General features: G+C 40.1%; 1 protein-coding gene across 3 annotated transcripts in view; it reads right to left on the bottom strand.

Annotated features, from left to right (window-relative positions):
- slc8a3 (solute carrier family 8 member 3) overlaps positions 1 to 25,316 on the bottom strand; it is a 139,472-nt gene that overhangs the window by 105,450 nt on the left and 8,706 nt on the right. For all 3 annotated transcript variants that reach the window (XM_086275788.1, XM_086275790.1, XM_086275791.1), the window contains exon 2: positions 23,408 to 25,275. In XM_086275788.1, the coding sequence (XP_086131914.1) occupies positions 23,408 to 25,188 (1,781 nt within the window). In that variant the 5' untranslated portion in view covers positions 25,189 to 25,275. The remainder of the gene's footprint in view (positions 1 to 23,407; positions 25,276 to 25,316) is intronic.

The raw sequence follows: 25,316 nt of genomic DNA, 5'->3' as shown, positions 1-25,316 counted from the left end.
AATTCAAAGTCCTCTTGCTCAGACGTTCTAATTTTAGTTATCAGGGTTTTTTTTCACCAGTTTGAAATGGCGCTGAAAAGAACAACAAAGAGAGCATTGATGTGCTGAGCAGGAAATTGTGTTGTGGTTTTTTTCAGTTTGTGATTGGCTCAACCAAATAATCTCGCTCAGATTATCTCGCTGATCTCACTCAGAGATCTGGCTGGACTTCTCTCCTTTGTCTCCTAACGATGGAAGATTTTCAAAGTGTCCAGTTCAATAATCAGTATTGATTGTGAGGAAATTCAATCCCCTCCGTTGTGACCAAAACACTGCTTTCCTCCTCGTCCTGTTTCCTCAGGCCTGGTCAGAGAACATCTGTGGGTTCCTCTCTCTTCGCTTCTGTCTAGTATTTCACTCTCCTTCTCAAACAAGCTCCACTTTTGTCTCTGCCCCTCATTCTTTCTTCTTCTCTCTCCATCCCTCCTTTTTTGTCTCCATTTCTTCTGGCTGCCTGCATGTTTCATTTCACCGTCACAACCTCCTCCACCCCGCTGTCCTCTTGTTGCTGCAGTTGGTGGCATGTTAAAGAGCGCTGCTAGACCAAGTTGGATGAAATCCAACATGACAGTTGCCTTGACTATTGCAGGAAGGCAATGTATTTTTTTGGAGTTTACATCCAGAAATGACAGCCTCTCATTTCCTTTGACACTGGTCTGAATGTTTTAAAGGCTTCATTTCCTATAAATAACCACTGTGTACATAGGCTGGGAACACCCTGAACTAGATTCTAGTACATCACAAGTTAACAGCAATATTTTCTGAGACTGCAATACACTTACTCTTCCAAAAAAAAAGAAAAAAGCCAAAGCTGATACATCATTTTAAATGTAAAAAAAAAACAGCATTAAAAGAGTTTCACAACAGCTAAACATTAGAATTAACAAAAAATAATAAAACTACAAGACATCAAACGATGAAAGTGAAACGTTTGAATCTGATGTTGAAAAAGTGTCAGCGGCATGTTTACTCCTGCATTGCATCACCTCTTCTTTTAATAACACTCTGTAAGCTTTTGGAAACTGAAGGAACCCACTGTTATAGACTTGAAAGAAAAATGTTTTTCCATTGTTGCTCGATAAAAGATTCCAACTAGGAGAGAGATCCGAACAGAGCCGGAGGCCAGTTTAGCACCCATATTCTTTTTTAAAGAGCAGTGCTGCTGTAACATATACAGCAAGTGGTTAGACATTGTTTTGCTGAAATAAGCAATTATTTTACTATATATGTAGCTTTACCCATGCCATGTGCACTACTATACCTCACATCTAATGAAAGCCAGTATTAAATTTAAAAACTGAAATAAATAAAATGAATGAAATGTATCTGTTTGTCCATTTCATAGAGTCCTTAAATAGGACTTTATTTGCTGATGACACCAATTTTTTGGTATAGAGGAAAATTTCAAGCATCTTTTGGATACTGTGGGAAGTGAAATACTAATTGCAAAAATGTGTTGACTCTAAATCTAATTCAAGTTATCTTCACCTTTGATAAACAAAATGTATAACATTTGGAAATCTTACATTATATACCCAAAGAAATGTTCAAATGAATGAAATTGGCAGGTTTATGTTTATGTTGATAATAAATTAAATTGGAAATTGTGAATAAACTTGTGCAAAGCAAAATGTTTAAATCTGTGGTAATATTGTACAGTGTATTTTAGATTATTAACTTATTGTTAGATATATCACTTACTATGTAAATCTGTGGAGAAACAAAGATAAAAATAAAAATCATAATAATCAACTCAAATGTTAGTCAAAAGAATTTAAATGCATCATAACACACAAACAGCGCCTATGGGTGTCACGGAAATTCAACAATTTTGCAAATTATAAGATATTTCATTCTTATAATGGCTCTCTTTCACAGCATGTTTCTATCCTGTCTTCATTCGCCCTCCCTGAGCCTGGTTGTGTTGGAGGGTTCTTCCTGTTAAAAGGGAGTTTTTCCTTCATATGATTGTTGGGGTTTTCTCTGTTTTTTTGCTGATGTATTATTGTAGGGTGTGTTATTGTGATTTTTTTAGCTAAATAATTAATGTAATAACTCAAGAAAGGGGGGGAAGAAAATGATTTATCAGTTGCAGCTTAACATCATGGTCTTTACATCCAGTGGGAGAATGTACTAATTCACACATCTCAGTTCACCAGAAATGATCTATTCTATTAAACTGTGCGTGACCAGTTTGCCCACAAGTTTAACACCTCAGCCCTGATGCTGTGACACTCTAAGGGACATTGGTGTGAGCAGCTCTCAGTCCAAAGCACAATTACAGGTTGAGACAGAAGTAGGCCAACATCTATAAAGAGGAAACGGCACATACGGAGGCACTGCTGAGGGCTTAAATAATAAATATGAGCAGTGGGAGGGTGAGAAGAAATAAGATGGAATTAGAACGATTCAAATGAAAAGAAATTAAGGCGATATAAAGAGGAGGAGGATGGAGAGAAAATAGAAACCTGGGTAAAAATGTGAGAAAGGTTGTTTGAAAATAGGCTTGCGGGGATAAAACAGAGAGCAGCATACAAGGGAGGGGGTGTTGGGGAGGGGGCATAAGTGAGCCAGGAACAAGGATCCCCAACACGATAAGGGACAGAGGAACTTGAGGAGAAGAAAAGGAGAGGGTAATGAAAGGGGCGATAGTGAAGGAGATTAGGCTGAGTGTTGTAAAGGGAAAGAAGTCCTGCAGGCTTTGGCAGAGCTGTGATCCAAACAGCGTAACCTCTTCATCTTTCGCCAGCTCCCTCAACATGACAGCTCTTCCCGTCTTTGGACCCCAGAGGGGCAGCGCAGGCACGTTTGTTTGCCAAACTGACCCTCCTACCGACCATGCAGTCCCATTACTAAGCCTCTGGCAGGTCTGGCCTTTGACATACAAGTGGCCAAAATGTAAGCATCTCAGTTTAAAATTATTGCACAGACACTATGCATTACAGGCATCTGAATTTGTCATTCGTTACCAAACTTTGTTTGCAAACCTGTAAAACAATGCCAGTGAAATTCCATCACCTTATTAAGCTGCTGTGAAGAATGTGAAAGCAAATAGCAGCAACAGCAGCATTTATTTGGAGTAATTTCTGGCCAGCTCATGAATGTAAAGCTGCATCCAGGAACGACTCGCTGGTCGCTAACGGATGTTGCAGTCTTCGGTTGCCTAGGTAACCCTCTAATGTATTTGCTACCCTGTCATATTACAGTATCCTGCACTCTCACTGGCTTCAACCGCTTGCATCGAAATTGACAGAAGTTTCTCTCGGGATCCGCCTACTTTGCATCACCATCCATAGTCATTGGCTTTCTGTGGTCTCTGGTTGCCATGTCGCTCCAAGGCGCTTAAAACCTTTTTTTTGTCTTTGGCAGCTGTAAAATGCTGCACTTTCTAATAATCCCACTGTACAGACATAGGCAGCTATTTATACAGCGTTGTTGCATGTGCATTATCGTTTTATGTTTTCTAATTAGTTTTTATTTTTACTTCATTTTGGATTTTTGTTTTTAATTCGGTTTAGTTTCAGTTTAGTGGATTTTCGTTTTAGTTTAGCTTGTATTAATTTTAAAAACACTCTTTTATTATACAATAAAGTCGTCCCGCCCCCAAAACGATGTCATATTGTTAAAGCACACTGGTTGGTCAATTAGGCATTCACAACAGGACGTACTCACTAAGGTTCAAACCTTTAAAAGCATAGTTAAATTGCATACAGGTGGTCGATGGTGACAGTTATCAGCTGGCAGCGGCTAGAAATTCTCTGCTGGCGCTTTAATTCTTATCCTTAGCTTATGGAAATGTATTTTACAATCTAAAGAAATAAAAAAGCAAACTAAACCTTATATCTGGCTACTGCTATAATGAAAATTTACAGAAGCGTTCCACAGGGCCTCAGTTATTCCAGACCATCCAGTGGGAGTTCTTTGTAGTTATCCACAGTTAAGTCAGATCAAACAAACAGAAATCAGTGAATTTCAGAAAGAAACCTTAAATAAGTTTTTCCTAAAAGTTCAGCAAACAAGTAAACAAGTGGTTTTTTTCCCCTTTTTAAAAAAAAGGCTCTACAAGTGAATTGTGATTTCTTTTTTTTCGGGGCGGGGGGGGAGGGGGGGGGGTAAATGTAGACCCTATACGTGGGAGGCAGCTTGTAATGCTGGTGTTTTGACGTTATGTTAAAAATAAAACACAAGCGAGGAAAAGAAATTCAAACTCCAAAGGTAAACAAAACTGACAGAGTACAAACAAGCAAGAAAAGAGTGAAAAACAGCACCCCACAAACACACAGACTAAAAAAAGAGATGGCAAGCAAGTGACAAAAACATCAGAAGTGAAGAAGCACAACAGACAGGGAAACAAACACAGAGTTTATCTCTATAGACAAAACTCAAGTTCTGTTGAATGTGGACCTGAAGATGTCTGCATTCACCAAAGCACATAAAAATGTGATGTCTGATTCCTGGGGCAGGCAAAGCAGACACAACTTCTTAGAACTAAGAATGTTCAGGCTTTTTAGAATGAAGGCTAAAAACACATAAAACAAAAGAGGAATATAAATATAACTCCACAGGTAGAGCCAAAAAACCCAATGGGAATTACAAAAAGGAGCTCACCCAGAAAGGAGACAAAACAGAAATGCTGAAAAAAAACAACAAGACAGAAACAGACGCCAGAGAAATGTACTGATAAAAGATAAGGGACTGAAACAAAAGACTAGACCAGAGGTTTCCTGGATTCGGGATATCTTTCTGCTGTTCAGCAAAGTTCATCGGATCACCCGCAACCTTAGCCGACCCGAGGCTTATGCTTCCTGTTCCCTGTCGTGATTCATATTGTGCTATCCAATAAATCCTTGAGGAATATAGTTATCAGGCAACTTTCCCCCTGTTGTGAGCCTAAGTGGGAGGGATTGCTGCGCTATTACCACATTCAATTCTCAACCTCTTAAGGGATGTGGCACACTGCATAGAGGATGCTTTATTTTGCACCTACTGTTGTGGGTTTGAAGCACGTGGAAAGCCCTGAGAGCAAACCTTCCCTTGGTGCAAAGCGTACGTTGTCTAATAAGTCTGCCACTCGAGTATCAACAGGGAGGATTAGGAGGAACACAAGATCTATTTCCTCTCCCTCTCTCCCACCGGCACAGACGCATCAGGGAGAAATTTCACGCATACAAACACACACACTCAGTCTCACAAACGCACCCCGACAAGCATTCAATATGTGTCGAGCATGCAGTCTGTCTTCAGCTCTGTCCTCGAGGCACCAGGGAGAGTGTTTGGCTAGCTTTTGCCTCAGGGACCGGATTGTTTTTTTCCTCAAGGGGGAAGAAGGAAAGTTGAGACAGACGGGGGGGGGGGAAAGGGAATTGGACAGAGAAGAGATGCATAAAAAGAGAAAGAAAAAATATTTTCCACTAATTACAAGTCTGTCTGAGCTCAGATTTATCTGTCACAAACGAGCACTAAGACACACTGCCTCTCATCAAAGTGATTCCAATCAAAAGCTGGCATTTTCTTCCTGTCTTTTTACACACAGTGTTGCTCACCAAACACAATGAATCTATGATAGGACTGTCTGAACCACACTGCCAATGTTTTTTCACCAACTTGGAAAAATAAAAGCACTCATTATGCAGCGGGATAGTCACAGGCTGTCGGTATACATATTTGTGGAGCATAATTATGGCTGGGCGATATATCGGTCTATATTTTGGGAATATCTACACCTGAGATTTAGCTGCACTGTTTTAACTAAAGTATCCTAGCACAACTTTAGCATGGCTACTCCACTGAAATCCAAAATTAGACTATTTCTTATTATGGTGAGGTAAGTTGAACATTCATCTGTGTTATTCATTGAATTAACTGGATTAACTGACTTTCTAATGTAACAGTTTTATCTGCAGATGGTTTCCTAATTTAAACTCAGATGAATGATTTACTCTACTGCGATACATCATAGTACAAGTATTGAGCTACCCCTCATTTCTTTATATTTTTGTGAGGACAATCAGAAATCAGAAATAAGAAAAATGGAAATTTAATATAAAAGACAAGAACAGAGTTTGTAAAATTCTAATAAGCTTGAAAGCTAATATTTGGTATTGGCCAAAGACTGCAACACCACTGACTAAATTGTGGCTTGAGCCTCCACCTTGTTTTCTCCTTGTTTCCCTTCCTAAATGGCTTCTTGACAGCCACCCTTCCACTGAGACAAAGCATCTCTCAGGTCCTTTGTCATCCTTGCTGAATTTTCCCTCCTGTTTTGTAAGGACATAACTTTCACATACTGTTCATCTGCTGTAGTTTTTATTTTATTTTATTTTTTTAAACCTGTCACTTCTTTTTTTCTCCACTTGTCCAGTTTCCTCAGATTTTTTTAACGCCACACTACACGCCATGCTGTCTGTTAAACTGCCTTTTCTTTTCTATTTTTGATAGACTGAGCTAAAGAAATGGGAACAAATTATGTATTTTTGCAAAAGGCTGTTAAAAAGTGGCTAAACATACAATTTAAAATTGATTTTTTATCAAATGATCTGTTATGTGTAGCCATAACACTGGTTCATCCCTTAAGTTAGGTTCTTTTTTTTATACTTGAAGGTACAAAGACTTGAGTAATAATGAGTGAAAAAGCAGCCAATGTCCAAAGAGGAACTTTAAACGACTTTCAGGAAGCAAAAATATATATTATTGAAGACCACGTTTTAAAAAAATAAATCGAGAAAGCAAAAGTAAAATATAAATAAAAAGTAGCTCAAAACTTTGCAGGAAACTGTATAGAACAACTATATAAATTGATTTGATCCCTGTGACCCTCATATACTGATGGATAAAAGTGTAATATAAACAGGTGAAATGATTTTATTATGTGGAATATTGTAAAATAACCAGAATTGATCATATATATGTTAAATGACTGTCTGCAAAGTAAGGAGGAACTATTGCAGTCATTTAAATTAAATGCAAAGTTTCCTCCTGAAAGGCAGTGCAGATAAAGTACTGTAAAATGATAATGTCTAAGTAAAGCACATGTGCTTAAGTGCAGAAGCTGAGTAAATGCACTCTCTGATTCTCCACCTCTGCTGTTTGTAAAAATGATCTGACAAATACAGCTGCATAAGTAAGATGAAAACAAGAAAAGGCAGACGAAATGCTAAATAATACAAAGCATGTAGATAATAAAAGTGGATGGATTCATGATAACAAAGTGCATTTATGACACAACATTCACTTTTTCTTGTTCTGCATTCTCACTGAGATGTTGTCCAGCTATGCAGTTCCTCACAGACACCAAAAAATATTTAAGAATCAATGTCTCCAGTCTTTTAAGTTAAATATAGAAAAGTCCTGCTGGCTCTGCAAAGCAAGATTCACTGCCTACCCTAATTTAGCTTCGAAACACAAATTAAGCAATTCTTTTAAAACAGCTGATACGTGAATGTTGAGGTCATGCCTGCTTTTGCACCAAAGAGCTGCTGCCCCAACAGGAAAAGGATGAAAAAGGAAACAGGAGAAATGGGAGGCAGCATAGGAAAGAGATGAAGGGTGAGGGTTGACATGCAGGAACAGGAAGAGGAGCGAGGAACTACTGATGCATTCTGGCGTATTTTCTGCTGCAGCATCCAGGGAATATTACGGAGAAATGAGTTCCCCCCCCAAAGAAGGTCCCCTGAGCTGCTCACAGAGCATGCTGGTCCAGCCTGAGAGGAGAGGAGAGGAGAGCTAGGGGACTGTGGACAGTCTACATGGTAAAACTGGAAAGAGATCACAACAAAAATCTGTTCGGGGTGTTTCAAGAGAAACCCACTGCAGGGACGGTGGACTTTGGCAAGAGAAGACTGCTACAAGTTGGATAATCAAAGATGAAAGAAAGAAACACACACACACAGCTGAATGTGAGCTTCCTTGAATGCTCTGCATGGATCGCTACATTATGGCACGACAGTTGTCTGAGTTCGGGGAGTGAATAATGGACCTGAGGCTGATGCATTTCACTCACTGACCTGACCAGAAGATAACAGAGATCGACTGGACAGATTAGCAGAAAGAGAGCTACCAAAGTCAGTTACTTGTAATACAATTACATTTTAATATTTTAGCACCAACGTGCAGTTCCTCTACTGGCCACTTGAGGTCGGCTTCAAAAGTAAGCACACAGGGGTGATTTTATTTATAACTCACAGTTCAAATTTTTATAAGCCTTAAGTTTATGTAATATTGTGGAAGCTTTGAGTGACATGTCAGCTAGGCCACTAGCTCATCCATCCATACACTTCCATACAGCTCCAAAATGTTAGATGATGGACCAAGATGACAGTCAGATTGCTAAATTTGAGGTTTCCTACCAGATGTTGACAAACCATCGGGTGAAGTTACAGTGATCTAAAAATGGTAATTTACAAATTCCCATTCAAAAAGTAATCATGCCTCAGTTACACAGGCCTAGAAAGATCAGCACTCCCCCTGCTGACCTCGAGTCAGGGGAATAACCGTGTATGGTTGCTGAAGGTTGCGCTGGTCGCAAGACACACACTTGTCTGCAAATATTTGCCGTTTAATCTCAGAGCTGTACTGAAATTTGAAAAAGTGCAATACAAACTAAAGTGAAATAAAGCTGTGTCTGCAGAGCTGCAGGAACGTGTTTCAAAAGGCACAACTTTTATTTTGAAGGTCAGTGTTTTCTGTTTCCAGTTCTCGTTGCACTTTTCACAGTTTTGCTACTGCTTGACCAGTAGTTTGTGATAGTTCGCAGACAAGTGGGCATCTTCCATTCAAACTACAGATCACCACAACCACTTGCTAGCGAACAGAGCAATAGCAGGGAGGTTACTGAAGCAGCATATGGCTATTTTCAACCAATTCCATGCCAGCAACCAATCAATAACCACTCTACAAGCTGTTGCAGAATACAATATTGGACTATAAATTACCAGTTAACTGACATATAAATTCAGCACTTAATAGAAAAGGAAAGGAAACACAAGTAATAACTTAAAAACAGAAAAATGGAAGCTGTCAAATTATTCTGCAGGACTGACAGGTGATCTCTGGGAAATGAAGTACTAAAAACTCACAGCAATTAACAGTCAACACCAAAGACACCTCCGCAATAAGTAAAAAGGATGATGCAAATTCCCTGCTTCTTTTCTTTTTGCAGAAGGAAGGGAAATAAAGGTGAGAAATGTTTACAAAAAAGACCTAATTCAGATTCATTCATTCAGCTTTACTGATTCTCATCTGCCTCTGGGGTTGCTCAGTGAAGCACTTTGTATATTGGTCAGACATCAAATGCCAGTAGCCAAATTCACATATTCACCGTAGTACATTTGAACATTTGCAAACACATCCCATTCTCTCATATCCTTTTCTATTGTTCTTTAAGGTACTACAAAAATAAGACAAGAGCAGGGGAGGAAAAAAAGCTGACATCTTCTCTCATCTCCTTCAGCCTTTTGCAACCTTAGCTCCTCTCTCTGTGAGCCGTATCGATTTCTAGTCCTAATGCTGCTGCGCTGTGCATGGAGGAAGATGCTGTGAAGCGAGACTGACCTTTATCAAAGTATGCAGATGCTGGATGTAGGTGCAGGGGCAGCAAGGGCACCTCCACTGGCACCACAGACCGCCGCCCTGGCAGGTAGGGACCAAAATGGGAGCAGTGACCTGTATTGACCAACACTACTCTCCGTCCCCTTTTTTCAAGTTCAAATCTACATCCAGACTTACACACAAAAAAAAGACATCAACAGCAGTGTAAAACTAAAGAGGGGATAAACACAGTCACATTTAGAGATGAAGTGACGGGCAGAAAAATGAATTAGTATTACTAAAAAAAAGAAAACTATATAGTCTCTTAAAAAGCTTTTTTCCAAGACCATTGAATGAGAAGATTGCTCCTTATGAGGTCCAATATGAAGTATTAACCTGATTAAATGCAAACTGGCATTTCTGATAATGTCACTGCAATTGATTATTAGGAGAATAATTCATTAGGTGCAGTCGTATAGCCCTTTCTTATCTTAAAGATCTTAAAACTTTTGCCTGTATGCAAGTTTGTTGTATTTGTTTATTCTTCCAGTATTTAAAGTGTGAGAACACATGGCTCTGTCTTTGTCAACATTTTTGAAAAGTGCTCTATAAATAACTAAAAGCTAAGAGCTAGCACAGCCTCCACAAGTCAAAATTGAAGCAGTAACGGTCAAAGCGTCCTGACTTTTATAGTCCCTGTGGGTAAAGTATCATCCATTGTGCTTAATGGTAAACAGCCTTCGACCTCCAGTTTACCACTTCCACACTTTCAATAAAAATGTGCAGCTTCCAAATCGAAGCATAAAACAACCTGGAAACTTTTTATTTTTTTTATTTATTTTTTTATTTTTTTACAGACTTTAGAAAAGTAATACTTCTCTAAAAACTTTACTAGATCATCATGGACATGTTTTTAATATTCACTCTTTTTTGTCTTGCCATTTCTGCTGACATACTTCCACATGTTTTTATGTCAAGCTGTAGATATCACAGCCAATGAAGAATTCCCACATATCCTACTTGTCACCTCTAGGAGGCCAACATCAAATGTTTTTCCCAGCAGGCAGTTCCTATTTACAGCACATGTTATATGACTGAAGGCAGCCTCAGAGTGCTTGAATAGTCGACTCACAAACAAGCTCGCACTAATTAAAGACACATATCTAATACCGCAGCACGCTCCGGTTTCAGGCTGCATATGATCATAACATCAGCTATGATGTTGCTGTGCTGAACAGGATGCGTTTAAGGAGGATCTGCGTTATATATACTACAAAATCATTAGTATTTTGTAGTATTTGGTAAGAAATAAATGTACTGGACACTTTTTCACTCAGTAAGTCCTGGGATTATCTGTTATTAAAACCTAACCTGCCATCAAGAGTTTTTGGATATCTCTATAGATAAAGGGACATCAGTATGACTACACTGCAAAAACTCATTTCAAGCTAAAATATCTTGTATTAAGTGAAAAAAAAACTGCCAGTGGAACAAGTGAAAAATTCTTCTGGCAGTGTACAGTGGGGCAAAAAAGTATTTAGTCAGCCACCGATTGTGCAAGTTCCCCCACTTAAAATGATGACAGAGGTCAGTAATTTGCACCAGAGGTACACTTCAACTGTGAGAGACAGAATGTGAAAAAAAAAATCCATGAATCCACATGGTAGGATTTGTAAAGAATTTATACGTAAATTAGGGTGGAAAATAAGTATTTGGTCACCTCAAACAAGGAAAATCTCTGGCTCTCACAGACCTGTAACGTCTTCTGTAAGAAGCTTTTCTGTCCCCCACTCGTTACCTGTATGAATGGCACCTGTTTGAACTCATCATCTGTATAAAAGACACCTGTCCACAGCCTCAAACAGTCAGACTCCAAACTCCGCCATGGCCAAGACCAAAGAGCTTTCGAAGGACACCAGGAAAAGTATTGTAGACCTGCACCAGACTGGGAAGAGTGAATCTACAATAGGCAAGCAGCTTGGTGTGAAAAAATCAACTGTGGGAGCAATCATCAGGAAATGGAAGACATACAAGACCACTGATAATCTCCCTCCATCTGGGGCTCCACGCAAGATCTCATCCCGTGGGGTCAAAATGATCATGAGAACGGTGAGCAAAGATCCCAGAACCACACGGGGGGACCTGGTGAATGACCTGCAGAGAGCTGGGACCAAAGTAACAAAGGTCACCATCAGTAACACACTACAACGGCAGGGAATCAAATCCCGCAGTGCCAGACGTGTTCCGCTGCTGAAGCCAGTGCATGTCCAGGCCCGTCTGAAGTTTGCCAGAGAGCACATGGATGATACAGCAGAGGATTGGGAGAATGTCATGTGGTCAGATGAAACCAAAGTAGAACTTTTTGGTATAAACTCAACTCGTCGTGTTTGGAGGAAGAAGAATACTGAGTTGCATCCCAAGAACACCATACCTACTGTGAAGCATGGGGGTGGAAACATCATGCTATGGGGCTGTTTTTCTGCCAAGGGGACAGGACGACTGATCCGTGTTAAGGACAGAATGAATGGGGCCATGTATCGTGAGATTTTGAGCCAAAACCTCCTTCCATCAGTGAGAACTTTGAAGATGAAACGAGGCTGGGTCTTCCAACATGACAATGATCCAAAACACACCGCCCGGGCAACAAAGGAGTGGCTCCGTAAGAAGCATTTGAAAGTCCTGGAGTGGCCTAGCCAGTCTCCAGACCTCAACCCCATAGAAAATCTGTGGCGGGAGTTGAAAGTCCGTGTTGCTCGGCGACAGCCCCACAACATCACTGCTCTCGAGAAGATCTGCATGGAGGAATGGGCCAAAATACCAGCTACTGTGTGTGCAAACCTGGTAAAGACCTATAGTAAACGTTTGACCTCTGTTATTGCCAACAAAGGTTATGTTACAAAGTATTGAGTTGTATTTTTGTTATTGACCAAATACTTATTTTCCACCCTGATTTACGAATAAATTCTTTACAAATCCTACCATGTGGATTCATGGATTTTTTTTTTTTCACATTCTGTCTCTCACAGTTGAAGTGTACCTCTGGTGCAAATTACTGACCTCTGTCATCATTTTAGGTGGGGGAACTTGCAAAATCGGTGCCTGACTAAATACTTTTTTGCCCCACTGTATGTGAAAATCTTCATTCAGCAAATTTTTGAGCTTCCAATGGGTCCTGGAACCTGGGCTAAACAAGTGATTTGATTTAGTGAAGTGATTCACGACCTTACAGGTTGTGCACTTTAAGCATTTCATAGCATGGTTACCCAAAGCACCGTGACTATACTTGCAATCATTGGTTGTTGGACTCACAATGTCCAGTTGGAGATTATTAACATATTGGCAAACCCATTACAGCGATTTAATTAGTCATGGGGGTAAACACAGATCTCTGTCTGAACTAAATTTCATAAAAATCAGCTTCTTCAGTATTTTATGGTGTCTTTAGAGGAGATGATCATCAATCTGGACCAATGAACCTAAAGACTGATACTGTCATGAATCGCTGTACGGCAGGCAGGAGTTGGACCCAAAATGCAGGACTCACAGACTCAGGGGATGAACTCAAAACACAGCTTTATTTGCTGGCAGGGAAAAAACATACAAACTAATCTAAACTGGGAAACCACAAACTAAGAACTCACAGAGAGACACAGGGAGATCCACACAGCATGAGGGACGACGCGACACTGACTCAGAGAAACACAGGGTTTAAATACACTGGGAAGTAACGAGGGGAATGAGACACAGAAGGAGGGCACAGCTGGGAGAAATCAGGACTGACGAGACAAGCAAAGCAGGACACATTCATATAAGACACGGAACTTCAAAGTAAAACAGGAAGGATCACACAGAGACGCGAACTTGACACAGTGGAGACAGCAACTAAGAAACACAGAGACATAAACCATAAGGCAGAGGACTCTAAGAATCGAGAGACACAGAGGGGAACTCAAACATGCAGACACAGACTACACAGAACAGAGGGGACACAGAGAAACATGAAGGGCAAGGGATCGAAACTAGAAACCATAAAATAACTCACACAAGTACAATATTACAAACATCACAAGGAACTAAAAACGCTGGGTCAGGGGACCCAGGACCATGACAGATACTGCACTCCACAGCAGCCATTTTCAGTCCTATAATTCTCAGAAATTAACCCTTTTTTAATGAGCATTTTACTGTAGTATGCATAATAGAAAATGTTCACATGGCTACACAACAATAGCGTTTATCTTTTTTTTTCTTTTTTTTTTTTTTAACTGCTCGCTTATTAGTGCAATCTGTTAATTTTAGCCTCTAACATTAGCTGATGAGGGTCATTTTCAAGTGTGTGACACCTTAGAGTAAACACATTCTTGGGGTTAATTAAAGGAGGCATTTTTCTGAATTATTTAAATTTTATTATTGCTTTGAATACCTGCAGATTTAAGGTGAAATAGCCCTACAATGCATTGCTGATTCTGGTCTCTGAAAGAATTACTGTTCTGTTGAATGAGCACTTAAAATTACAACGTTGCACTATTAAATCACCACGTATGAATAGATCTCTATAGCTATGAATAGTCATCTGTTATAGAATGAAAGCAAATTGTAAATTAGTGCAGGGTGCCTTTGTTAAAACATCTGCAGCTCTGACAGTCAAATGGGTCAAACTGATGCACTTACTTCCATCCTAACTCCATTAGGCTGGAGAAGCTGTCAAAAGTTTGGGGAGCCTGAATATACAATCCCAGTCAGATTTACACACTCTGGGGGTGGAGGATGGTTGGGGGGGGGGGGGGGGGGCTCAGAGCTGGTGACACGCCCTGCACTGAGCTGTGTTATAAATAAGCTTTAACTGAATTGCATTTCCCCAACTGAGAGAAACAAACGCACAGGCAGCATATTTATTACCACTAAACCTGTACGTGATTAAATGTGTTGGTGTGTGTTTGTATGTGCGTGTTCCTCTACGGTATTTGTAAGTAAGACCAAAGTGCAAAAGGTACACTAAGTTGGCAGAGGAAATGTTTTCATGAATCTTTTGCTACTGTACATCTGCGGTTGTGGTTAGAGCCTGTGTGAAACATTTGTTTGGCCTTCGTTTCACTATTTTATACTTTTTTGTAATGTTATCCAATCGTTCTGATTATTTTTTCTTTAATAATAATAATAATTTTTATTTTTTTTTTCTTTACAGCTCAGACTCTCATCTGTCCTCCAGTAGGCTGTTTCCAGAAACTATTTATATCATATTTTTATTATTTATGACCTTTCATGACTGTGACTGGATGGAGGTGTAGCCCTGTATTTACCTCCAGCCAACTGGAATACACCTTAATGAATAATGCAAAACCTATGTAAAGAGCGCTCCTTTCAACTTAAGCTAATACAGCTTCTATGAAGCGAAGACTGACCCTTGATGGTAAAAGGAAACATCTAACTGCACCAATTACCACTCAAAAAGACAAATTTTCTGCATTGCAGCCACAGGTAGGTTAGCTTTAGCATAAGTTTTGCTGCGCAACACAACCACTTGGAAGGAACTGAAGGAAAAACTGCCTCCAAAAATTAATTTCAGCCATTCCAGATGTAATTTTTCATCCTCATGAAAGCTCTTTACAGACTATTTAGCTGCTGACAAACAGGCAGAAATACCCTTCAATGCATCACTTGTCATCTTAGCACACTGCAAAGCAAACTCTAGCTATAGAAGTTATGTGCATACTCACTGTGGCACTGGTCACAACAGACCACTTCAAAATTGCTTCATCTTTCTAGGAAGATGGATGTTTAACAATTTGTCATCATAATCTAACCCAAAGCGTCTTGCTCTTCTACAAAGAACTGCTACAAGCACTGGGGGCTGAAGCACAGCAATTCGTGTCGTGTTGTGTGATTCCCAGATTATTTCACTAGTGTCACAATTAGGTAAAAAATCTTTGTCTCCTGCAGAAGTTTCTTGGCTGGATTGGCATGAAACTTACAACAAACACTTGTGATTTGCAGAGGACGCTTCACTGACTTAATTCTTCAGGTGAATATTCATTTAATGAGAGAAATATTTCTTTATCTGCAAAAAAAAGAAAACATGGAATGGAAACACCCATCGTCCCCAAGAGGATGAACTCTAATAGTATTGGTGACCTGTGACCTTTTCAAAGGCCCGCCCATAACTACTGATTTATTGGTGACATGCAGGTCAAGACTTAGATACACAGGCTAAAATTGGACTCAATTCGGGAGCAAAGATGGCTGATGTAAGCGCCTTGAGGCGACTTTTGTTGTGATTTGGTGCTATATAAATAAAATTGAATTGAATTGATGTATTATCAACATTGAAATTTCTATATTTAGAGCAGGGGTCCCCAATCCCAGTCCACGAGGACCGGTGTCCCGGCAGGTTTTAGATGTGTCCTTGATCCATCACAGCTGATTTAAATGGATAAAATACCTTCTCAACATGTCTTGAAGCTCTTCAGAGGCCTGGTAATGAACTAATCATGTGATTCAGGTGTGTTGACCCAGGGTGAGATCTAAAACCTGATTTAGAGCAAGCTTCACTATGAAATACAGCTATAATATAAATACCTTTTAAAAAATATCACCTTTCGAACCAAAAACGGACTGATGTTAACCTACACGTGAGGAGAATTTTTCCCCCAAGGAGGAGGTAAAGCTGAGTGGTCAGCAGGATGAGGATCAGTGTGGACATGTGTTCTGTCAGTCATGGCACCCAGAGGGGGTTACAGCTACACAGTCCTTAGATATTAAGGAAAAATGTTGCATGAGGGGATTTAGGGGAGGTGGGCATTCATCTCCTTATGAGCACAATGCAACCCCCAATGCAATGTTTTTCATACAAAAATATAAGGCGAGTTTACAAGCACAGAGGCGTGCTCACAGAGGCGTAACTACAGTGGCAATTACTGTAGGTGATTCAGGTCTGTCTGCTGCACACCACTCATTTGTTTATTAATCTTTCAGTGCCTGGTTAAACAGCCGTCTCTCCGGGGGATGGAGCATCTCCACTTCACAGCTGTGTTATCTTTAATGGGTCAAAGGAAACAGAGGCCTACATTTATTATTCTCAGCAGCTTAATACCAATGGCTCCTGAGCTAAAGATAAGAACAGCCACCCCTCAAAGACACAAATGAGGGGTCACAAAGGTTTACTACCAATTAATATTTCAGTAATTTTCTTGATTATTCATTTGTCAAAACAAAAATTCAGTCGAAGACTGAGAAGTCTGAGGTGTCTTCTTCAACACACATGGATATTCAGGTCAGGGAAGCAGCCAATAGTCATTTTTCTTTAGTAATTATTCAAACTCAAGGACTTGCTTTGAGGATAGCTGCTGAATCAGGAGATGATCAACCAATGTGAGGTTTTGCAAATACGTGAGCATAAGATAGTAACTTGTCCATCGTTTTGGACTGTGACAGTTACGCTGACAGTCTAGGATCAAGTCCATAAGGTCTCATGTATATAGGACTAGAGACTGGACTGTGACCATCAGTATTCCCCAACCGATTGTGAGTGATTGGTGGAGGTTGGTGACTGCTGAATGGTAGCGATTGCTGGAACCACAGTAATGCAGGTTTACAGACTGATCAGAGAACCATCTGTCGCTAAAGTAAATTTTTTATTTTCCAACGAGTTGCCAAAAAACTCCTTTTGATTGCTTGGTTTGCTTGCATATGGCTGCAGTCATAGTTTGAATTGAAGTGACTTATTTCTCTCCAAACATTGCCCAGCTGCTCTCTGAGCTGTGGTGAGACTGTGTGACATAAATTGGAAATGGAAACCATGTGCCTTAAAAGCAAAAGTTGTGACTTTTGAAACATGTTAGCTGCACCTCTGAGGCATAACTTTTACTTTAACAAGGAACTTTCTTTATTTCTGGTTATATTGCACTTTTTCAAGTTTTACTATAAATGCCGGCAATCACTGGTTTTGTGCCACATTAGGGCTCCCAAATTTTTTATTATGTTCATCCTAATCAATTAATTAATGAATACAACTGCAGCATTCACTGATCATTGCTTAATAATTATTGATAAATAATCATATTTCTAACATATATAATTAAACTTAATATAATCAAATAATATAATTGATTAAATTAAATAATTATTAATTTAAATGAAATTAATAATTTAATAAATAAATTGTTGTAACATTGTAAATCAAATACATTTGGATTGTATTTGGGGTCTGAGTGTTGATTAGGAAAGATTCTTGACTGTTTTTATTGGAATTTTTTAATCAATTAATTCATTAGGAAAAAAACTAAAAGTGATACAAATCAATTTATGGTAATGGTTAGCTGCAATTATAAATGAGAGATGTAGCTACCCACTGGTCTGTGAATTCCTTTTATGAATTTCTGAAATGTGCACCAGTTAAATTAGCCAAAATTAATAATTTATTAGGAAGCAATCTTGGAGTCAGAAGTTACTGAGCAGTTTTGACCACCAATTTAAGAGGTATAATATAAGACGCTTATGTTATCTTGATGAGATTCATACCAGTTGGCTTGGCCCATAATTACTGGCACCAATAACTGAACTATGACAGCTATTGTCCAGCTAAGAAGTGAAGTGATGTATTCCAGAGTTCCAGATTAGGACTCTAATACATTTCCAGTCTGGTTGTTAACAATGGGACCAAAGTATGTCAAAAGAAATTGAAAGTCAATGCCTCATAAAACATGAGGAGAACAAAAGGAAGAGTGAAAGAGTGGAAGCACTATGTGGTCTCATTGCCCTATAGGGCATCAAAAGTGCCCTGCTCTTTAGACTCTGCCCTCACTCGGCTCGGCTGCCACAGTTACCAATGAATTAGCGTCAGGAGCGTTTTTATATGCATGCCAAACAGGGAATCCTCCTGCAAAATGGAAATAAACAGAAGATTCCCATTTTTAAATATAAATGTGAACGCAAAGGAGGGAAATAAATTCAGTATTTTTTCTTGTAAAGAGCATGAAAATGACCCTGGGGAGAGCTTTCAAGGCAGTAGAAGAAACATTGTTGTAATTATGCCTTTAGTGAATATTCTACACATTCATCCCTTTTGTTTTGTACATGGAAATGTTCTCATGAATCTTCTGGTATGCTTCTGGATGAAGCTGTCACTTCCACTGTCTTTTTCTGTCTCTCTGTCTTTTTTATGGATACACACCGAATCTAATTCATCACTACCCAAGTGTAATTATGGAAATTTCTGGAGATTTGTTGGAAGTTCTGAAACAGCAGTCTGCCATTCTACAAAAGATCTAATAGTCTCTGCAGAGAGGAGCAAAAATTTTCATATTAATACCGGAGCGTGTTGATGCTTTTGACAATTTTCAATATTTTAACTGCTTAACTGAAAATTCATTCAACATCTGTCATTACTGCATACAAGTACATTCATCAACACTGACAGTGTTCAATACCTACGATGTTTCAGGATGTGCTTTCGCAACAAAAGTCTTATTTTGTAGCCTTCACTTCTGTACAGACTGACACACGTTATGTCTATATAACTGCAGGAAAACTGACTTTTTATTTGCGTACCATATAATTCCTTCCTTAAAGTGCACAGCCTCTTCTTTCCACTGCCAGTGAAAACCTCAGAGTTGATATTTATCACTGATTTAAAAGCCAGACTATGATTTTAGAGCTCGCTAAAAGAATCAAGGGTTGACTTTTTTCACTGTCCTTAACCTTTGCCTCATAATTCATTGCAAAATGTTGACACAAATTTTCACATCCTGGGTGCATGTATAATAGAGTAAGGCTATGTTTCAGAAGGTGTTTTGGTAATTTATTTAGCTCTTTCTTAGTTTAAAATTAGTTTGAAAGAGAGGGTGCCAAACATAAGGCCCATGGGCCAAACGCAGCATGCCAAAAAGGTCCTGTTCTGTCCAACTGAGGGGCTTTGCAAAGTAAAAGAAATAAAAAAGAAAATGTACTGAGATTTCTGATGTGGGAACAATAAAGCACAGGAATGGAAATGCATGGACAGGCGGACGCGTTTCTAGATCACAACAAGTTGCTTGAATCATAGAGACGTAAAGTACAAGTGCTGATGAGTAACAAAGTGCTGATCTGATATCTGGATCAGATATCGGACCGATACTGACCCAAAAAGCTGGATTGGCTATCGGTGACAATGAGCCGATCTATTCAGTTCAGTTTTATGCTGTTCCGAGTTTACTTCATCACTGGACGGCGGGAGCTATCGGCAGAGTTAATGTAGCATGGAGGAAGCTAACAGCAGAGGGACAGCAGTTTGGAGGTATTTCACGCTGCTACACCAACAGCTTCTATCTGTATGTTTGCAAAGATTTTTCACTTCACTGCAAACTGTGGTCAAAGTGAGCTGACAAGAATGAAAAGCTCCAACAACGGGATGCTGTCTCTCTCTCTCTCTCTCTCTCTGTCTCTCGTCAGTCTCTCCCTCGCTTGTTTATTTTACTACTTACATTCAGTCAGAGAAGAGAGTTGGGTGAGTGCAATACTTGTTGTTGAGCTATTTATGGTGTTGTCAACAGTATTAAATATTATTTCACTTCAGTTGTCTCCTGAGGAGAAAGTGCACTGGTGTCACTTCAAATGACAGCAGTTTGAAATGACACCAGTGCAAAATAATGCAAATAAATTACTGTATTTATCCTGGGCCTGTTTTCATTTATTATTTCATCAATAAATACAAAAGAAAAAAGCTCTAAATTTATATTCTTGGATATATTTATATTTGTGACTTCCAAGCTGTTTAAGAATGGTTCCTAATCTCTTCCTGACAGCCAGATTATTAATATGATATAATAATTAATACTGACACTCGGTAGACAGTATTGGTATCAGATCAGATACCAATTTTAGAGTGAGAGTGTTCTGTGAACTGCATTGCAGATATAATACCAGGAGAGTAATAATTAAGTGACATAATAAGACCTAATGGTTAATTATTGATAAATGATTTTTTAAAGGCCATTTTTTGTTAAATATACAAGTTATTACATATTGGTTTTAACTGCCAAGCCAACTTGACCTTAAATTGGTCTGCATGTGACATAAGAACTAAAATTACTTTAAGTTAACAAAGCGTTAAAAGTGTTTCCATTTTGCAAATAAAGCCTTTCATTCTGTTACACGGGACTTTTAAAACTGATAATTTATAATTTAGCTACAACTAAAACACAAAGAAAGAAACAGTTAAAAATCCACCATCATGTAAACCCAGATTGTTCACCCCATGCGAAGACAGATGCTATAAAGAGTATTAGTGAGCTTTACAAATGCTTGTTAGGAGGATTTAGTTAACATTATCCGGTTGTTCAGTCTGACGTCACTAGCCGTGTCTGGGTCTAAACTCAGCTGCAGGTCCATATATCAAACGATCACTATGGCATTACTGAGAGTTGAAAAACTGTCTAAAGTCTTTCATCTTTAATAAAATGATCAGCGTTCTGCTCTACCAGGTGTAAAAATTGAGTTTAACATCCAGGCATCCATGAAAATGGAATTTATGACATTTAACGGAGTTAGAAGTTAGCAGGAAGTTAGCTCGCTAGCTTCTATCTAAATACAATATAGCATGTCCTGACTGCGGGGTTTTGGAAACAAATTAAAACGTACAGCTCTGTTATCACTTCCAAGACAGAAAACTAAACAGCAGTGATGTTTTCAGGGTTACTGAAGTTTGGCTAGCTGGTATATAATGATGTGCTACGTGACCGCTAGCGACACAGCTATGTTAGCATAATATAAACAAGCTAACTTTTTTTCCACTCGATAAAAGTTAACGTGAGTGTTGTCGGTGGTCAGGAACAAATGTAATCGCATGGCAGGATGCTGTAAAAGGACCAAACTTCAGCCAGGAGAACAACTGAGATAATCCATCCACAATACGAGGTTAGTCATTCATATACTGCTGCATGGGCTGGGCTGTAGTTACATCCTAAGGTTTTAAAAACTGAGCTTAAATAAATGATTAGTGGTAATAAAAGCCGAGGGAGGTCAACAGGGATCACCGACTGTTTTAGGAGCTTTTTGAGAAGAAAATACATAACATTAAACATGTTAACTGCACAAAAGCCATATTAAACGCAGACTACTTTAGACCCGGAAGTAGGATTCGTCGCATCATCACTGAACAACCGGATAGAGAGCCTGGCTCGCTTATCAGCCCCTTTTCCAGTGTTTATGCAAAGCTAGGCTTGCAGGCTGTGGCTTTAAGCTACATGTTTCGATTAAGGGTAAACATTAAAAAGTATAAAAAGCATTCGTTTAATTATTTCAACATGGATTCTCATTTTTATACCTGGCTTGTTTATATTGTGAGATTGAACGCATCCAATATACAACAACGAAAATAGTTTGGACCATTTTAAAGAAACGTTTGCTAATTCTGCTTCTAACACATGACTGGTCTTTATCAATTTACAGTGTTGTGCACTCATACTGAAGCTGTGCCGCACTGTAAGAAGCTCGCAGCATGATGCTCAACACAATGAGCAGATCGATACGCTAACATTCCCTCACAATGCCGACAGCATCACAGCAGTCTCTCTCCGCATTTCTCCCTTCTAACTCCCTCAGCAGCCCAGCTCCAAAAAAGCATCTCTCACATAAATCAAGCAAAAGCCTGAGAGCTCAACGGGCCCCGAGAGCATGGTGATCACCCCGACACCCCTCCCCCCGGTCCCCTGGGCTGCCTCAGCCCTCAGGAACCCACAGCCTGGAGCACAGTCCCTGCCAGTCCGCCACGGCACACTGAGTGGGTCCTGATTGGTGGCGGAAGGGAATGTCACAGATGCATGTCACTTTGATTCAGTGCCTGCAGACCAATATGTGAGAGGCAAACGGATGCAAGCTGTGAAATAAGCAAATCAATATTTTTTAAGAGCCACTGTTTTGTGTACAATCCAGTATCCTAGAGAAGTGCTTTGTATACATCTTTTTTTTTTTTTTTTTAATGCAGCAGTGTCATACAATATATGGCCCTGATAGAATTTCTGCTACAGTATGGTATGTTGGTGTTATTGCAAAAACCGCCAAAAATGCCCACTCATTTGTAAGGCTATGTGTTTTTGGGGTTTTTTCCGTTGTTGTTGTTTTTGGGCAATATTGTACACAGATGGTACAGCTGACAAGGCTACACAACACACACAATTTACGTAATTGTACTATCTAAAATTAATTCAGGGTTTTTTTGTTTTGTTTTTTTAAATCGGGGCTGCCTCATGGAGGAATCACACCTACATGTCTCATCAAATCCCAGAGTTTGACAAAACAAAAACAGCAAGGATTAGAGACGAATTCGTGTGACGAATCCAAAAGTTGAATCCCTTTTGCATGCAACACACACGCAGGATTGCTACCAAAGCACTGTGATGACAGCAAAATCTCCTGACGGGAAAACAAGGGGATATAGAGTGCACGCTCAGATGAGAGGATACATCACCCAACCATGTAAAGAAAAAAAGGCATTTAAAGGTCACAGCTTGATGAGTGCAAGCTACACATGAACAGGTTATCAAAGTATGCTCCAAACTAAATGATGTCAACAGGCAAAGAAGACAATATCTCTTTTCAAAGCAAATGCGACGAGCTTCTCACAGCCTTCTCGCAGACTGCTGAATATCTTTGAAGCTATCAAATAGTATATTATTTCTAGAAAGGTACACCGGCATCAAACTGAATTTCAAAAGCAAAACATAAATCAGTGAGTTTAAACTAACCCAAAATTATCAATGACTCCTGGGTGCATTTCATTTTGAATAAGCTTGCTAACTAAAAATACCAAAAACACAATAAGAAAAAGCAACTCCTCTCCAACCACACAAAGAAAATGTTGGTGCCTTACCAGGTTTCATCATTTTTGAACTCAAGCTCTCCGTACGTATCTTCAAAGTCCTCTCCTCCTCCTTTAGCAAGTCCCTCCACAGTGCGATAAGGCACGATGACCGTCCCCCTTGCCCCAGAAGTCCTCAACACTTTGACTTCCATGATACCGATGCTCTCACTGACATGGGCTGAGTTACTCTCAAAGGTGAAGATGCCTGAATGATCATCGTCCAGAATGGTCACAGTAGCCACAGTGGGGAACCCCAACACCGCCTTTGGATATGGGAGACTGTTGGCAGACAACACCTCATCCTCAGTTTCCAAGACGCGCAGATTACTGAGACGTACAAAGAAGTGCTCGTCCTCTTCGAAGATGTCATCATCTATGATGCCAATGCTTATTTCCTTGATCATCTCTCCGGGTTTGAATACTACCATACCCTCTGTGAACTCATAGTCTGCCCCGGCATTAGCCGAGCCATCCTCCGTCTTATAATCCACGTAGATAGTCTTATTGATGTCGCCTCCTTTTCTGGTGATGGTCAGAATAACGGCCCCGCAGTTCTCGAGGCACTGGTAAACAGCAGGCTCAAAAGCGATCCGGGAAACATACTCTTCTGGTTCCTCCACGTGCACCTCCTGCACGCTGGCGCTCTTTTTCGCCTGTTCTGCTACGTGTTTTTTCAGGATATTTCCAGCTCCGGTCATCATGCGCGTAGCTTGAATGCGGTAAAAGGCACGGCTCTTTTGCTGGTGCGAGAGAGCGTAATAGTTGGCCATCTCAACAAGCTGATCCAACTCTTTCTCCGGGTGCTTCTGCTTCAGGTCTTTCAAGATGCGAATCATATCGCGTCGGGACTCATCTACCTCTTTGCTCTCAATCAGACCAATCAGATTGCTGGTTGCACCTCCATCCATGAAGTGAGAGTTAACCATCTTGCCGTCCATTTCAATCCCCTTGGAGCGTTCGGTCTCGGTCTCAATGATGACACCCCTATGTTTTTCAGTGCGGTACTTCTTGTGCATGAACTTATAGAAGAGCAGTCGTCTGTCTGCCACCCATGCGAGGAGTACACATATGGGGAAGAAGGCCAGCGTGACTAGACCCTCCCAGACTTGGACTTCATTGGGAGAAAAAACAGCCAGGATCATGTAGAGCCAGATGTAGGCAAAGATACTCCAGCCTGTAGTGACAAAGAACACTCTGAGGTGCTTGACCTTTCGTACCTCGCCTTGGGGGATGACAGACACGCAGAGGCCAATGATGACAAACATATTGAAAGCTGCACTGCCAACGATTGTGGAGGGCCCAAGCTCACCAGATTTGAATTCATGTCCACAAACTTCGATTACAGAAAGCATGATCTCAGGAGCCGACGAGCCCAAGGCCATGAGGGTAAGGTTGGAGACCGTTTCATTCCACACACGGATCGTGGTGGTGGTTGTTTCCCCATTGGGCCTTTTGATAATAATTTCTCTCTCTTGGGAGGTGATGACCTCAATGGCGGCCATAAAACGGTCAGCAATGATGGATACTCCGAGGAACATGTAGATCAGTGCCACGAAATAGACAATGACCCGTGCAATCTTGTCTCCCATGGAAGGATCCTCGGGATACCAGATGGGCAGGATAATCCCTGTATGACACTTTGTGTTCCCTTTGCAGGTGCCATTGCTGGGGCTGAGCAGAGGGCTCGGAGTGGTCCGGGCCTCTGTACAAAGGAAGGCTACAGCCACAGAGACCAGCCCCAACCAGAGGCAGGCTGAAGACCCTGGTTTTACAGGCTTTGAGCCCTCCATGCACCCTCCTTCGTCTCAAGGGTCCTTACCACACTGAGAGTCGCTCTGGGATCCAGCACTGGGCTGTGTCTTTCCTCCGCCCACCACCTAAACACACCAGACAGAAACAACAGATATTATACAGTTTA

This window comes from Aulonocara sp. 'chitande type north' Nkhata Bay, linkage group LG19 (assembly GCF_057382095.1).
Source record: "Aulonocara sp. 'chitande type north' Nkhata Bay isolate Kocher_YH1m ecotype deep benthic linkage group LG19, A_spYH_male_GT1.1, whole genome shotgun sequence".
Taxonomy (NCBI): Eukaryota; Metazoa; Chordata; class Actinopteri; order Cichliformes; family Cichlidae; genus Aulonocara; species Aulonocara sp. 'chitande type north' Nkhata Bay.
This window is presented reverse-complemented; position numbering and strand designations above follow the sequence as displayed.